The sequence below is a fragment of the Astyanax mexicanus genome, chromosome 25, assembly GCF_023375975.1.
Source record: "Astyanax mexicanus isolate ESR-SI-001 chromosome 25, AstMex3_surface, whole genome shotgun sequence".
Lineage (NCBI taxonomy): Eukaryota > Metazoa > Chordata > Actinopteri > Characiformes > Acestrorhamphidae > Astyanax > Astyanax mexicanus.
In genome coordinates, this window is record NC_064432.1 from 5808441 (window position 1) to 5822679 (window position 14239).

Genomic DNA, 14239 nt, shown 5'->3' on the forward strand with positions numbered 1-14239 from the left:
TTGTTTCTAAAAATAGCATTGACCTCGCGCTGAAATGAAGAGTTTTTAAGAAATCTATTGTGAAATACACCTGAAAATAGGCTTACCCTCATATTTCCACAATTGTTCATGCTTTATTCTTTCATTACAGCACCATTAATTGTCTCAAAACACCATAATCTGCATGCTTGCTTTTACTCAGGGGTCTGTGGTAAATATCATGATGGCATTGCTAAAATAAAATAAATAATAATAATAATATATAAATAAAAAGACATGACCTTTTTAAGCCAATAATATTTACTTTTAGTGCTTCTAAAATATTTCTATGAGGTATGAAATCAAATAACATTTGAGTAAACCCAGTAGTGTCCATATAGTCCCAAATTACTCAAACTTTTAGGTCTAAGCAAAGTGCATCCTAGAGGTGGGAATATCAAGAAAAATAAATCCACCTGGTGCTGGGTACAATTTTTATCTAAAACATAATCAATTCCAGAAAGATTTACAAATTCTGGAAGCATTTACGTCTCAAATGTTGCCATTTCTGAGCAGTTCAATGTCTTCTGGTATAAAGAAAATAGCAAAATAGCATGTGGCTATAAAAAACACCTAAATATACTAAAATCAAAAACATCTTCACAGCCCAAATTACATGTTACAATAGGACTCTTTTATTATTGTTACCTTCACAAGTTTTTGGAGGGTTTCTGCGTGAATGCTTTTTCTTTCCCATATTGTTTGAAACCTGTGGCCTGATTATTACGGTAATATCGATTAGTGCATTTTGAGTGACTGTTATCATTGGGAGGTTTGTTCAATAAAGTTGGATTTATACTCTAATGGGTCATGACTTTACGAAATTAAACTAATTGTCATTTGCATTCACCATTTAGGAAAATCCGAATAAAAAAAGTGGTAATTGCAGTAAATGGTAACTTGCTCTTATTACCTACAACACAGTAGCTAAACCATCAACCATTACATAAAATGAATCTGACTACCCAAGGAAAGGTGGTCCAGATAGGCTACTAAGACTAAAGGCGAGTGAGGTTTCAAATATATAATGCCAGGAGCCAATAGGTAAGATGACGTTTTTGTGTAATCCACTAAAATTGTTGCTTCAAACTTTAGTAGTAGTAAAGTAAAGTTCAGGTAAAGTAAAGGTGACACAACAGAAGAAGAGTTGAATTATGCTCCTCAACACCTTGCAGATAGACTCCAAAATACTACACCAGCAAAAGTACCCTGAACTCAAGTTGTAGTCTAACTAAATCTTAACACTTTCAAGCATTTAATTCTAACTCCAAATTATTCAACTCCAAAAATCTGCTGACTTCCATGAAGGACATTACCAGCAGTATAATTTTCTAAATATTATTGCGAATAAAAAAGAGAAATATAGAGCTATAAAAGTTGACTTACATACAAAAGTGAGGAGAACAGCTCTTGACGGCTTCATCTCTGGTGAGACTCGTGCTGGGGGGCTGAAGAAGGGGCGAAGGTCTATGAAGCGGATGTAGGTGTTGAGCTCTGATTGGTCCACGTCAGTGGAAATTTTCTGTCTTTGAGCTAAAGTGCTTTTTTCAACTACAGGTGACCAACGGCAAGATGCACAAACAACTCCTACCTTTTCCGTTTGTTTGTTTGTTTTAAGGGGGTCTTTGATGTAGTTGTGTAGTTGTGTCTTGCTCTTGATTGGCTGAAGCTAGTGGAACATACAGTTGCAAGAAAAAAGTATGTGAACCCTTTGGGATTATACTTGGATTTCTGCATCAACTGGTCATTAAATGTGTTCTGATCTTCATTTAAAGTCACAACAATAGACAACAAACACAGTCTGATTAAACTAATATGTATGTGTTTGCATGGTTTTATTGAACACAACATGTTTAACATTCACAGTGCAGGGTGGGGAAAAAGTATGTGAACCTTTGGATTTAGATTTAATAACTGGTTGATCCTCCTTTGGCAGCAAAAACCTCAAAAAACATTCGTTTCCTGTAGTTACAGATCAGACCTGAACAACAGTCAGGAGGAATTCTGGATCATTCCTCTTCACTAAACTTCAGTTTCAGTTCAGCTATAATATTCTTGGGATATCTGGTGTGAATCGATCGCTCTCTTGAGGTCATGATGCCACAGCTTCTCAATTGGGTTCAGGAGGTCAGGACTCCTTTTCCAGAAGGCGTATTTATTTTCTTCTGTTGAAGCCGTTCGGTTGTTGATTTACTTCTATGTTTTGGGTCGTTGTCCTGTTGCATCATCTTCATCATCCATCCTCTGTTGAGCTTCAGTTGGCGGACAGATGGTCTTAAGTTTTCCTGCAAATTGTCTGGGTAAACTTGGGAATCCATTTTTCCCGTTGATGATGGCAATCTGTCCAGACCCTGAGGGAGCAAAGCAAAGCAGCCCCAAACCATGATGCCCCCTCCACCATATTTCATTATACGGTTGGGATAAGGTTTTGATGATGGTGTGCAACACATAGTGTTGTGTGTTTTCCTTCCAAACAACTCAATTTTGCTTTCATCTGTCCACAGCATATTTAGCCAGTAGTGCAGTAGTGGAACATCCAGGTGCTTTTTTTATTTTTTTGCAAACTTCAAGCGTGCAGCTATGTTGTTTTTTTTGGACAGCAGTGGCTTCCTCCGTGGTGTCATCCCATGAACTTTATTCTTGTTTAATGTTTTCCTTATTATAGATATATCAACAAAAATTTGTTAGTTAGCGTGTGCCAGAGATTTCTGTAAGTCTTCAGCCGACACTCTAGGATTCTTCCTCACCTCATTGATATCATTCTGCACTGTGCTCTTGCAGTCATCTTTACAGGACTTTACCACGCCTAGGGAGAGCAGCAACAGTAACAGTGCTGCTGAACTTTCTCCATTTGTAGAGCGTCTGTCTTACCTACCGTGAACATGTGAACATAATCAAGGCTTTTAGAGATACTTTTGTAACCCTTTCCAGCTTCATGCAAGTCAACAATTCTTAAACGTAGTTTTTTTGAGAGCTCTTTTGTGCATCACTTGAGGCATCAGTAGCAGCTGAATATGTGGGACAATGGGGGAAAAAAGAACCCTGCTATGGGTTTAAATATTGTCTCTGGACAAAGGGCAGATATGAGATGAGTCACACAGGTTGCAGGGCTCTGCAAATGGCTTGAGCTGCAAGGCCTCAACTGTGGGTTTCCTGTTTCAGAAGATGTATATTCTGCAGCTTGCACGCTTGGTGCAGAGTTTGGTGGGAGGAAGGGCACTGTTGCACTATTGTGTGCAATCCCGTTGCACGTTCTGTAGATACACTTACCTCACACGTACCTACATTGTTATATTTATGCAATTATTAATGATAAAGGACATTTTACAGAAACATCTACTATGTAACAGTATGTCGCATCCTTTCTATACACAGAACAAGGGCTACTTCAGAGCCGTGGAAACATTTGTGGTTCACTACAGTAGCTTTAGGCACAAGACTTTCACACCAACACAAACCACAAGAGGAGACTGTAGCTCCTCCTCTGCACTGCTTAGTTTAGTTTCATTTTGAACTTTTGAGTCCCGGTTGAACTATGGGTCCTGTGAAAAGATATTGCCCCCTACAGGTTTTTTTTTTTTTTTTGCTTTTGCATTTTTTCATGCTGATATTTTTCTGATTATCAAACAAACTTTGGTAACACTTTACATTACGTGTTGTCTAACTAACATGAATTAATGCATTAGCTACCATGAATAACACATGAGATAATGTTACTTAAACACGGACCTACGGCATTAATTAATGTTATTTCCACATGAAATGTACAGGGGTTGGAAAAAATGAAACTGAAACACCTGGTTTTAGAGCACAATCATTTATTGTGGTGACGGACAGTTCTGGTGGAAACAGGAGAGTTGAGGTGCACATTGAATTCTGCCCTGATTTGATCAGTCGTGGTTTTATGTTTTTTTTTTTTTGTACAATCCAGTTAAGCACCCGAAAATCCCTTTCAGACAGCTTCCTCTTACAGCGTCCACAGTTAATCCTGTTGGATGTGGTTGGTCCTTCTTGGTGGTGACATGCTGACATTACCCTGCTGACGATACCGTGGCTCTTGATACATGACCAAGACTTGCTGTCTTGGTCACAGATGCGCCAGCAAGACGTGCACCGACAGTTTGTCCTCTTTTAAACTCTGGTATGTCACCCATAATGTTATAGTGTGCATTGCAATATTTTGAGCAGCAAAACTGTGCTCTTACCCTGATAATTGAACCTTCACACTCTTACTCTGCTCTTACTGGTGCAATAATGTGCAATTAATGACGATTGGCCACCAGGCTGCTCCAATTTAGCCATGAAACCTCCCACACTAAAAGGACAGGTGTTTCAGATTCATTGTTCAATAACGTTAGAAGTAAAGCATTTGTTAAGATGAACAATAAATCATACACTTCATGCCGCAGCTATGCATACGGTAATTGTTGAATATTTCTGAATGAAATATAAGTTATAAATACATTTGGCTGTGATAACACTTATGCAGTGGTAGCCAGTTTTTTTTTTTTTTTTTAATAATGTCCGTTAAGTAATACAATATCATATATTTTACATTTTTACTTCTATTTGCAATACATCTCTACATGGATTAGAATTATTTTACTTTCCCTTTACATCAGGTATATATATTTTACTGAACAGAGCTGTATAAGGGCTTAGTAATGTTTAACAGATGTTAATAATACTTAACAAAAGGCATTATTGGTTAATCATGGTTTCAATTTACAGTTTCTACATGTAATTTTGGACCATTTATGAAACCCTGATTTTTGTCTCTCTGTCTGTAGACCTCCATGTCACTAGGTGGTGCTGTCCTTAGAGCTGAGCTTTCAGGTCTGCCTGGAGGTGAATAAAAAAGGCGGGAAAAGTGTGCTCTCGAGGACTGTTTGAGTGAGAGAAAGCTGTGTGTTTGGGCTGTGTGTGTTTTGCTGTGTGTGTTTGGCTGTGTGGTTTGGCTGTGTGGTTTGGCTGTGTGTGGTTTGGCTGTGTGTGTTTTGCTGTGTGGTTTGGCTGTGTGTGTTTTGCTGTGTGGTTTGGCTGTGTGTGTTTTGCTGTGTGGTTTGGCTGTGTGGTTTGGCTGTGTGTGGTTTGGCTGTGTGTGGTTTGGCTGTGTGTGGTTTTGCTGTGTGGTTTGGCTGTGTGTGTTTTGCTGTGTGGTTTTGCTGTGTGGTTTTGCTGTGTGGTTTTGCTGTGTGGTTTGGCTGTGTGTGTTTGGCTGTGTGTGTTTGGCTGTGTGTGTTTTGCTGTGTGGTTTGGCTGTGTGTGTTTGGCTGTGTGGTTTTGCTGTGTGTGTTTTGCTGTGTGGTTTTGCTGTGTGGTTTTGCTGTGTGTGTTTGGCTGTGTGGTTTTGCTGTGTGTGTTTTGCTGTGTGGTTTTGCTGTGTGGTTTTGCTGTGTGTGTTTGGCTGTGTGGTTTGGCTGTGTGTGTTTGGCTGTGTGGTTTTGCTGTGTGGTTTTGCTGTGTGGTTTTGCTGTGTGTGTTTTGCTGTGTGTTTTGGCTGTGTGTGTTTGGCTGTGTGGTTTTGCTGTGTGGTTTGGCTGTGTGGTTTTGCTGTGTGTGGTTTTGCTGTGTGTGGTTTTGCTGTGTGTGGTTTTGCTGTGTGTGGTTTGGCTGTGTGTGGTTTGGCTGTGTGTGGTTTGGCTGTGTGTGGTTTGGCTGTGTGTGTATGGGCTGTGTGTGTATGGGCTGTGTGTGTATGGGCTGTGTGTGTATGGGCTGTGTGTGTATGGGCTGTGTGTGTATGGGCTGTGTGTGTATGGGCTGTGTGTGTATGGGCTGTGTGTGTTTGGCTGTATTTTTCACCAAAATCACCAAATTACGTAAGGCCGTTGGGTGTAATTTTAGACCGTTTGTGAAACCCTTATTTTTCCATGAAAAATTACTCAAATAACCCTGGAAAACCCCTGGGCATGGTGAAATGTATCCAGTTTTATTCAGATATGCAATAAAAAACACTTCATTTTTCACCAAAAACAAATTACGTAAGGCTATAGTATTACCGTTTGGTGTAATTTTGGACCGTTCATGAAACCCTCATTTTTTCATGAAAAATGACTCAAATAAGCAGGGAAAACCCCCTGAGTATGGTGAAATGTGTCGAGTTTTATTCATATATGCAATAAAAAACACTTCCTTTTTCACCAAAATCACCAAATTAGGTCAGTATTTTGTTATAGTATAGTAAGGCTATAGTATTACCGTTTGGTGTAATTTTGGACCATTCATGAAACCCATATTTTTCCATGAAAAATGACTCAAATAAGCACGGAAAAGCCCTGGGCATGGTGAAATGTATCCTGTTTTCTTCAGGTATGCAATAAAAAACACTTTTCATTTTTCACCGAAAACACCAAATTACGTAAGGCTATAGTATTACCGTTTGGTGTAATTTTGGACCATTCATGAAACCTTGATTTTTCCATGAAAAATGACTCAAATAAGAAGAAAAACCCCTGGGCATGGTGAAATGTATCCGGTTTTATTCAGATATGCAATAAAAAACACTTTTAATTTTTCACCAAAATCACCAAATTAGCTAAGGCTATAGTATTACCGTTTGGTGTAATTTTGGACCGTTCATGAAACCCTGATTTTTCCATGAAAAATGACTCAAATAAGTAGAGAAAACCCCTGGGCATGGTGAGTTGTGTGCGATTTTTTTCAGATATGCAACAAAATACATTTTTCATTTTTCACCAAAATCACCAAATTAGCTAAGGCTATAGTATTACCGTTTGGTGTCATTTTGGACCGTTCATGAAACCTTGATTTTTCCATGAAAAATAACTCAAATAAGTAGAGAAAACCCCTGGGCATGGTGAAATGTATCTGGTTTTATTCAGGTATGCCATAAAAAAACACTTTTAATTTTTCACCAAAAACACCAAATTACGTAAGGCTATAGTATTACCGTTTGGTGTAATTTTGGACCATTCATGAAACCTTGATTTTTCCATGAAAAATGACTCAAATAATCAGGAAACCCCTGGGCATGGTGAACAGTATCGAGTTTTATTCAGATATGCAATAAAATACACTTTTCATTTTTCACCAAAATCACCAAATTAGCTAAGGCTATAGTATTACCGTTTGGTGTCATTTTAGACCGTTCATGAAACCTTGATTTTTCCATGAAAAATAACTCAAATAAGTAGAGAAAACCCCTGGGCATGGTGAAATGTATCTGGTTTTATTCAGGTATGCCATAAAAAAACACTTTTAATTTTTCACCAAAATCACCAAATTAGGTAAGGCTATAGTATTACCATTTGGTGTAATTTTGGACCATTCATGAAACCTTGATTTTTCCATGAAAAATGACTCAAATAAGCAGGAATACCCCTGGGCATGGTGAAATGTATTGAGTTTTATTCACATTAGCAATAAAAAACACTTTTCATTTTTCACCAAAATCACCAAATTAGGTCAGTATTTTCTTATAGTATAGTAAGGCTATAGTATTACCGTTTGGTGTAATTTTGGACCGTTCATGAAACCCTTATTTTTCCATGAAAAATTACTCAAATAACCCTGGAAAACCCCTGGGCATGGTGAAATGTATCCAGTTTTATTCAGATATGCAATAAAAAACGCTTTTCATTTTTCACCAAAATCACCAAATTACGTAATAGTATTACTGTTTGGTGTAATTTTGGACCATTCATGAAACCCTGTTTTTTCCATGAAAAATTACTCAAACAACCCTGGAAAACCCCTGGGCATGGTGAAATATTTCCAGTTTTATTCAGATATGCAATAAAAAACACTTTTCATTTTTCACCAAAAACACCAAATTACGTAAGGCTATAGTATTACCGTTTGGTGTAATTTTGGACCATTTATGAAACCCTGATTTTTCCATGAAAAATGACTCAAATAAGAAGGAAAACCCCTGGGCATGGTAAAATGTATCCGGTTTTATTCAGATATGCAATAAAAACACTTTTCATTTTTCACCGAAAACACCAAATTACGTAAGGCTATAGTATTACCGTTTGGTGTAATTTTGGACCGTTCATGAAACCTTGATTTTTCCATGAAAAATGACTCAAATAATCAGGAAACCCCTGGGCATGGTGAACAGTATCGAGTTTTATTCAGATATGCAATAAAATACACTTTTCATTTTTCACCAAAATCACCAAATTACGTAATAGTATTACTGTTTGGTGTAATTTTGGACCATTCATGAAACCCTGTTTTTTCCGTGAAAAATTACTCAAACTACCCTGGAAAACCCCTGGGCATGGTGAAATGTATCCAGTTTTATTCAGATATGCAATAAAAAACACTTTTAATTTTTCACCAAAATCACCAAATTAGCTAAGGCTATAGTATTACCGTTTGGTGTAATTTTGGACCGTTCATGAAACCCTGATTTTTCCATGAAAAATGACTCAAATAAGTAGAGAAAACCCCTGGGCATGGTGAGTTGTGTGCGATTTTTTTCAGATATGCAACAAAATACATTTTTCATTTTTCACCAAAATCACCAAATTAGCTAAGGCTATAGTATTACCGTTTGGTGTAATTTTGGACCATTCATGAAACCTTGATTTTTCCATGAAAAATGACTCAAATAAGCAGGAATACCCCTGGGCATGGTGAAATGTATTGAGTTTTATTCACATTAGCAATAAAAAACACTTTTCATTTTTCACCAAAATCACCAAATTAGGTCAGTATTTTCTTATAGTATAGTAAGGCTATAGTATTACCGTTTGGTGTAATTTTGGACCATTCATGAAACCTTGATTTTTCCATGAAAAATGACTCAAATAATCAGGAAACCCCTGGGCATGGTGAACAGTATCGAGTTTTATTCAGATATGCAATAAAATACACTTTTCATTTTTCACCAAAATCACCAAATTACGTAATAGTATTACTGTTTGGTGTAATTTTGGACCATTTATGAAACCCTGATTTGTCCATGACAAATGACTCAAATAAGAAGGAAAACCCCTGGGCATGGTGAAATGTATCCGGTTTTATTCAGATATGCAATAAAAACACTTTTCATTTTTCACCAAAATCACCAAATTACGTAAGGCTATAGTATTACCGTTTGGAGTAATTTTGGACCATTCATGAAACCTTGATTTTTCCATGAAAAATGACTCTAATCAGTAGGAAAATGTCTGAGCATGGTGAATTCTGTGTGATTTCTTTCAGATATGCAATAAAAAACACTTTTCATTTTTCACCAAAATCACCAAATTAGGTCAGTATTTTGTAGTATTACCGTTTGGTGTAATTTTGGACCATTCATAAAACCTTGATTTTTCCATGAAAACTGACTCAAATAAGCAGAGAAGAACACTGTGCATGGTGAAATGTATCGAGTTTTATTCAGATATGCAATAAAAAACACTTTTCATTTTTCACCAAAATCACCAAATTACCGTTTGGTGTAATTTTGGACTATTCATGAAACCCTGATTTTTCCATGAAAAATGAGTCAAATAAGCAAAGAAAACCCCTGGGCATGGTGAAATGTATCCGGATTTCTTCAGATATGCAATAAAAAAACACTTTTCATTTTTCACCAAAATCACCAAATTACGTAAGGCTATAGTATTACCGTTTGGTGTAATTTTGGACTGTTCATGAAACCCTGATTTTTCCATGAAATATGACTCAAATAAGCAGGGAAAACCCCTGGGCATTGTGAAATATATCGAGTTTTATTCACATTAGCAATAAAATACACTTTTCATTTTTCACCAAAGTCACCAAATTACGTAAGGCTACAGTATTACCGTTTGGTGTAATTTTGGACCGTTCATGAAATGTTGATTTTTTTCCATGAAAAATGACTCAAATAAGCATGGGCTCCAAGAAAAAAGTGCCTCTAAACAGTGCATTAATTCAAAGGAAAAGAAAAAGCAAACAAGTTTTTTTAATTCTTAGAAATAAATCCAATAATTAATCCAACAATTAATTAAGACTTTTCTGCAGTTAGGCAAAGGTCACATAGGCCCTACTCCATGGCCCTGCAATGCTGTAATATATATATATATATATACACAAATATATAAAACAGCTATAAAATGCAAGCAGTTATAGAAATAAATAAGTCTATAATCAAGCAAAGAAATAAATAAAAATAAAAATCACACATGTATCAGCATATACTAAAAGACACTGATAAAATCCTAATAAATGTAAATAAATCCTATAAATCTACAGCCTAATTGGCACTTTTGTCCATTTTTTTTTTTGCTTTTGCAGCATTATGGGGCTTGATAAAATTACAAATTCATTACTAACCAAAACATAACAAAATAAATCAAACAGGTATTGAACATCCCAACAGTAAAAACATGTCTCCCTACCAGCTAGACTAAAGGTCCACAAGAAAAAAGGCACTTCAAATGCATATACAGTGGCGTGAAAAAGTATTTACCCCTTAATTATTACAATTTTTGTCATAGTTACATTTTTCCGATTACCAAACGAACTTTAATATCGAACAAATACAACCTGAGTAAATATAAATAGCACTTTTTAAAATTATGATTTCATTTATTAAGGAAAAAAAAAACTATCCACACCAATCTAGCCCTTGTGAAAAAGTGTTTATCCCCCCATACCTGAACATAACATGAATTTTATTAATTAATCACACTTATTGTTTCAATGAGAGCTATTATTATTCACAAATGGAGAAAACATGGAACACTGGTGAACCTTCCCAGGAGTGACCAGCCGAATGAAATTACTCCAAAAGGGCATGAACAACTCATCCAGGAGGTCCCAAAAGCCAGAACTTAATTTTAGAAAAGAGAACATCTTACTGAACGTAAAACATGGTGGTGGTAGTGTGTGTGTGATGGTCTGGGGATGCTGGATAATTTGCTGTAATAGATGGAAGCAGGAATTCTGCTGTTTATCAGACAATCCTGAAGGAGAATCAGAATCCGGCCATCTGTTCATGACCTCAAGCTTAGGTGTACTTGGGTTCTGCAACAGGACAATGACCCAAAGCACACAAACAGAAAGTTCACCTCTGAATGGGTTAAAAAACTATATATATTATTTAATAAATAGAAATTAACATTTAAAAAGTGTTTATATATATATATATATATTTACTCAGGTTATCTTAAAATTTGTTAGATTATCAGAAAAATATAAGTATGACAAAAAAGCAAAAATAAAAGAAATCTGTAGGGGGCAAATACTTTTTCACGCCCCTCTAAAAGAATCACTTATACATCGATCAAGCTTAACAGAATGTCTACCCTCCTTGTGTCTACACCCATTATCCATTTTTCAGCTCTACTGATTGTATAGGATATTTTGTAGTTCTATAATCACAGACTGTAGTCCCGTTCCTGATTCTCTGCATGCTTCATACAATGTTTAGTTAGCGACTAATGCTAACGCTGCTCCAGCAGTGCTAGCCAGGGTTAGTAGCAGGCTACAGGCTGATAATACTCCCCTCTGAGCTAAGAAATAGTGAGTGCGGTTAGCAACTAATGCTAACGCTGCTCCAGCAGTGCTAGCCAGGGTTAGGAGCAGGCTACAGGGCAATAATACTCCCTTTTGACCAGAGAAATAGCAAGGGCGGTTAGCGGGTAATACTAATGCTGCTCCAGCAGTGCTAGCCAGGGTTAGGAGCAGGCTACAGGCCGATAATACTTCTTTTTGACCAGAGAAATAGCAAGGGAGGTTAGCGGGTAATGCTAATGCTGCTCCTGCAGTGCTAGCCAGGGTTAGTAGCAGGCTATTGGCCAATAATACTCCTTTCTGAACGGAGAAATAGTGAGTGCGGTTAGCGAATAATGCTAATGCTGCTCCAGCAGTGCTAGCCGGGGTAAGGCTAAAGGCAGATTATACTCACCTATAAGGAGCACCGTCGACAGGATTTAAGTGCGCCTTATAGTGCAAAAAGTACGTTACAGTAAGCTTAGATTTCTAATAGTTTCTCCAGCACTAAGGCTAGGTGCAGCAGCATTAGCATTGGCCGCTAAGCACAGTGCTAGCAGGACTGCTGATTGCAGTAGACTGAGGAACCTACAAAAATAAATACTGCACTACAAATGTGCAAAGTGTCCCATATGCTCAGCATTGCTGAAAAAATGGATAATGGTTGTGATGCTGTGATGCTTGACTGGTGTATCTCAGAAGTCTTCGTTAAATAGTCTTCATTAAAACCAACAGTGCTAAAATACAGTATGTACATTGGGTTCCTCTTGTAATTGCTTTCAAAGTTTCTGCAGGCCGCCTTGTAGACTATCTCCAGTTGGTTCCTTGTCTTTCTCCTTATCTTTCTTTTTCTTAAACAGGCTCTTGAGCTTTGAGGGCTTCTTCACTTTTTCTCCACTACTGGACTCTGGTGGCGAAGCATTGTCAGATCGTACAGAAGCTTCGCTAGCAGCAAGGCTTTGGGAGGAGGCGGACATTGAGGCTGTAGAATCGCGATCTCCAGGAAAGGGTGAATTGAGAGGGTTCTGGTAAGACTTCTCTAAGATTCCATCGTAGACTAGATGGCTTAGCAGCTCTTGGGGTGGAGCCCACAGCATGAAGGAGGATGACGTGAGGTCTGGTTGGCTTAAGGAGCCTGGGTCTGCAACTGGGAACTCTTCTCTGGAAATCTTGCGTCTGGTAAACTCCACAGGCATGGGCATATCTCGCTGGAGTTTCTGCGCCTCTGTGGCTGGGTCTGCAGAACTTTCCGTCCTGAAGTCCCTGAACAGTCGGCGTCTTTCTGTGGCAACATCACGTTCTTCTCTGGAAAATTTCCTGGAAGCGCTAGCAGGATCCCCTCTTCGCTCTTTTAAGGACATTCCTCTACGGGGGTCCACTGTCTCGAACATTTTATTCCTAGAAATACTGTCCATTGAAGCACCTCTAAAGATCTGTCCCTTCTCCGGCATCATGGACTGGTCTAGTTCCCCTTGAAGAATCTTTCTGGAAGACTTGTCTTTGTCTTTAAATATCTTGGCCGGGAAATCCATTGAGACATCAAACTCATCTCTCGATAGGTCCTTCAACAGCGTTCCAGCTTTGGCTTCCACTGAAGCGCCACTGTCCTCAACAGACATCATCTTTGAAGCATTGTCCACCTCAAACACATCAGCATCCAGACCTGCAGTTCCTGTCTGAACATCCATACAACCTTCATCTCCTAACATCATTCTGGAAAGGCTGTCTTTTGAGGGATTCTTCCTCTCTTTAAAGGCTGTGCGTCTTTGAGTGGACGGATACTGCTCAATCACAGGTTCTAACTTGTCTCTGGTAGAAGATCTTAAAGAAGAATCGGTAATATCAACGGGAGAACTCTTTGCTACTTTTCTGGAATCTGCTTCCTCTGTACCCATAGGACTCATCAAAGTCTCCCCGGATGCCTCCAGTTCTTCTCTGGATGTCTTTCTGACTGGATTTTCCACAGCAAGTTCATCCGGCAGGAATTTTCTGGAGGTGGCCCTCAGAGAGTCCCCAAGGTCCTCCCGGGAGATTTTGCGCGAAGGAGATTCTTCCTGTTCCTCAAAAGAGACCTTGCGTGTGATGCTACTGCCGTAGTCTTCGCGGTATAGTCTTCGAGGTGGAGTATCCAAGCCAGTGCCTGGGTACAGTCGGCCCATGGTGGACTCTGGGTCTGGAGCTGTCTCCATGCATTCCCTGTTACACATGGATGGAAGACAAAGAAATGCTGTTATACAGACCATGGACTAAGGTAATACGATTAAGATATGACATAGATCTTCTCTACTTGCAATAACCTTCAAAAATTGTTTTTTTGAGCAGAACATTTTTCAGACACAATTGATGAGGTTGTTTAGCAGTTGGCTTGGATGCAGCATTTGTCCCCCAGACTATGAAGTAGTTTGGTGAGTGTGTTTACTGTGGACCTCCACCTCACTCTACCTTGGTTTACCTCATTCTCCCTCACTCTACTTCACTTTAATCCGCTCTACCTGGCTATACCCTCCTCTGCCTCATTCCAATCTACAATCTACCTCACTTTACCTCACTCTGTCTTGGTCAGCCTTGTCGCTATGAGTCATTGTATCTTATTCTAACTCACTTTGCCTAGCTCTACCTTATTCTACCAAGTTGTACCTCACTTTGCCTTGTTTAACCTTGCTCTACCTCACTCTGTCTTGTTCAGCATTGCTTCACCTCCTTCTACCTTAGACTCTGGTCCGGACTCTGGTCCGTCGCTACAACATAGTTCTGCTTTGTTCCATCTTATTCTACCTCACTCTGC

General features: G+C 38.5%; 1 protein-coding gene across 7 annotated transcripts in view; it reads right to left on the reverse strand.

Moving 5' to 3' along the window:
- Positions 1 to 6386: 6386 nt before the first annotated feature.
- stim2a (tromal interaction molecule 2a) overlaps positions 6387 to 14239 on the reverse strand; it is a 28251-nt gene continuing 20398 nt past the window's right edge. The window contains exons 13-14 of one of the 7 annotated variants that reach the window (XR_007429555.1): positions 9458 to 13650; positions 6387 to 6429 (exon numbers count right to left, since the gene is read on the reverse strand). Coding sequence is in view for 1 of the 7 variants with exons in the window: in XM_022681689.2 (XP_022537410.2) it covers positions 12234 to 13650 (1417 nt within the window). In the remaining 6 variants the exon portion in view is untranslated. Of the gene's footprint in view, positions 6430 to 6920; positions 6964 to 8500; positions 8572 to 8723; positions 8771 to 9237; positions 9298 to 9347; positions 13651 to 14239 lie in introns of those variants that run through there. The other 6 variants (XR_007429557.1, XR_007429553.1, XR_007429552.1 and 3 more) reach the window with 6 other exon arrangements.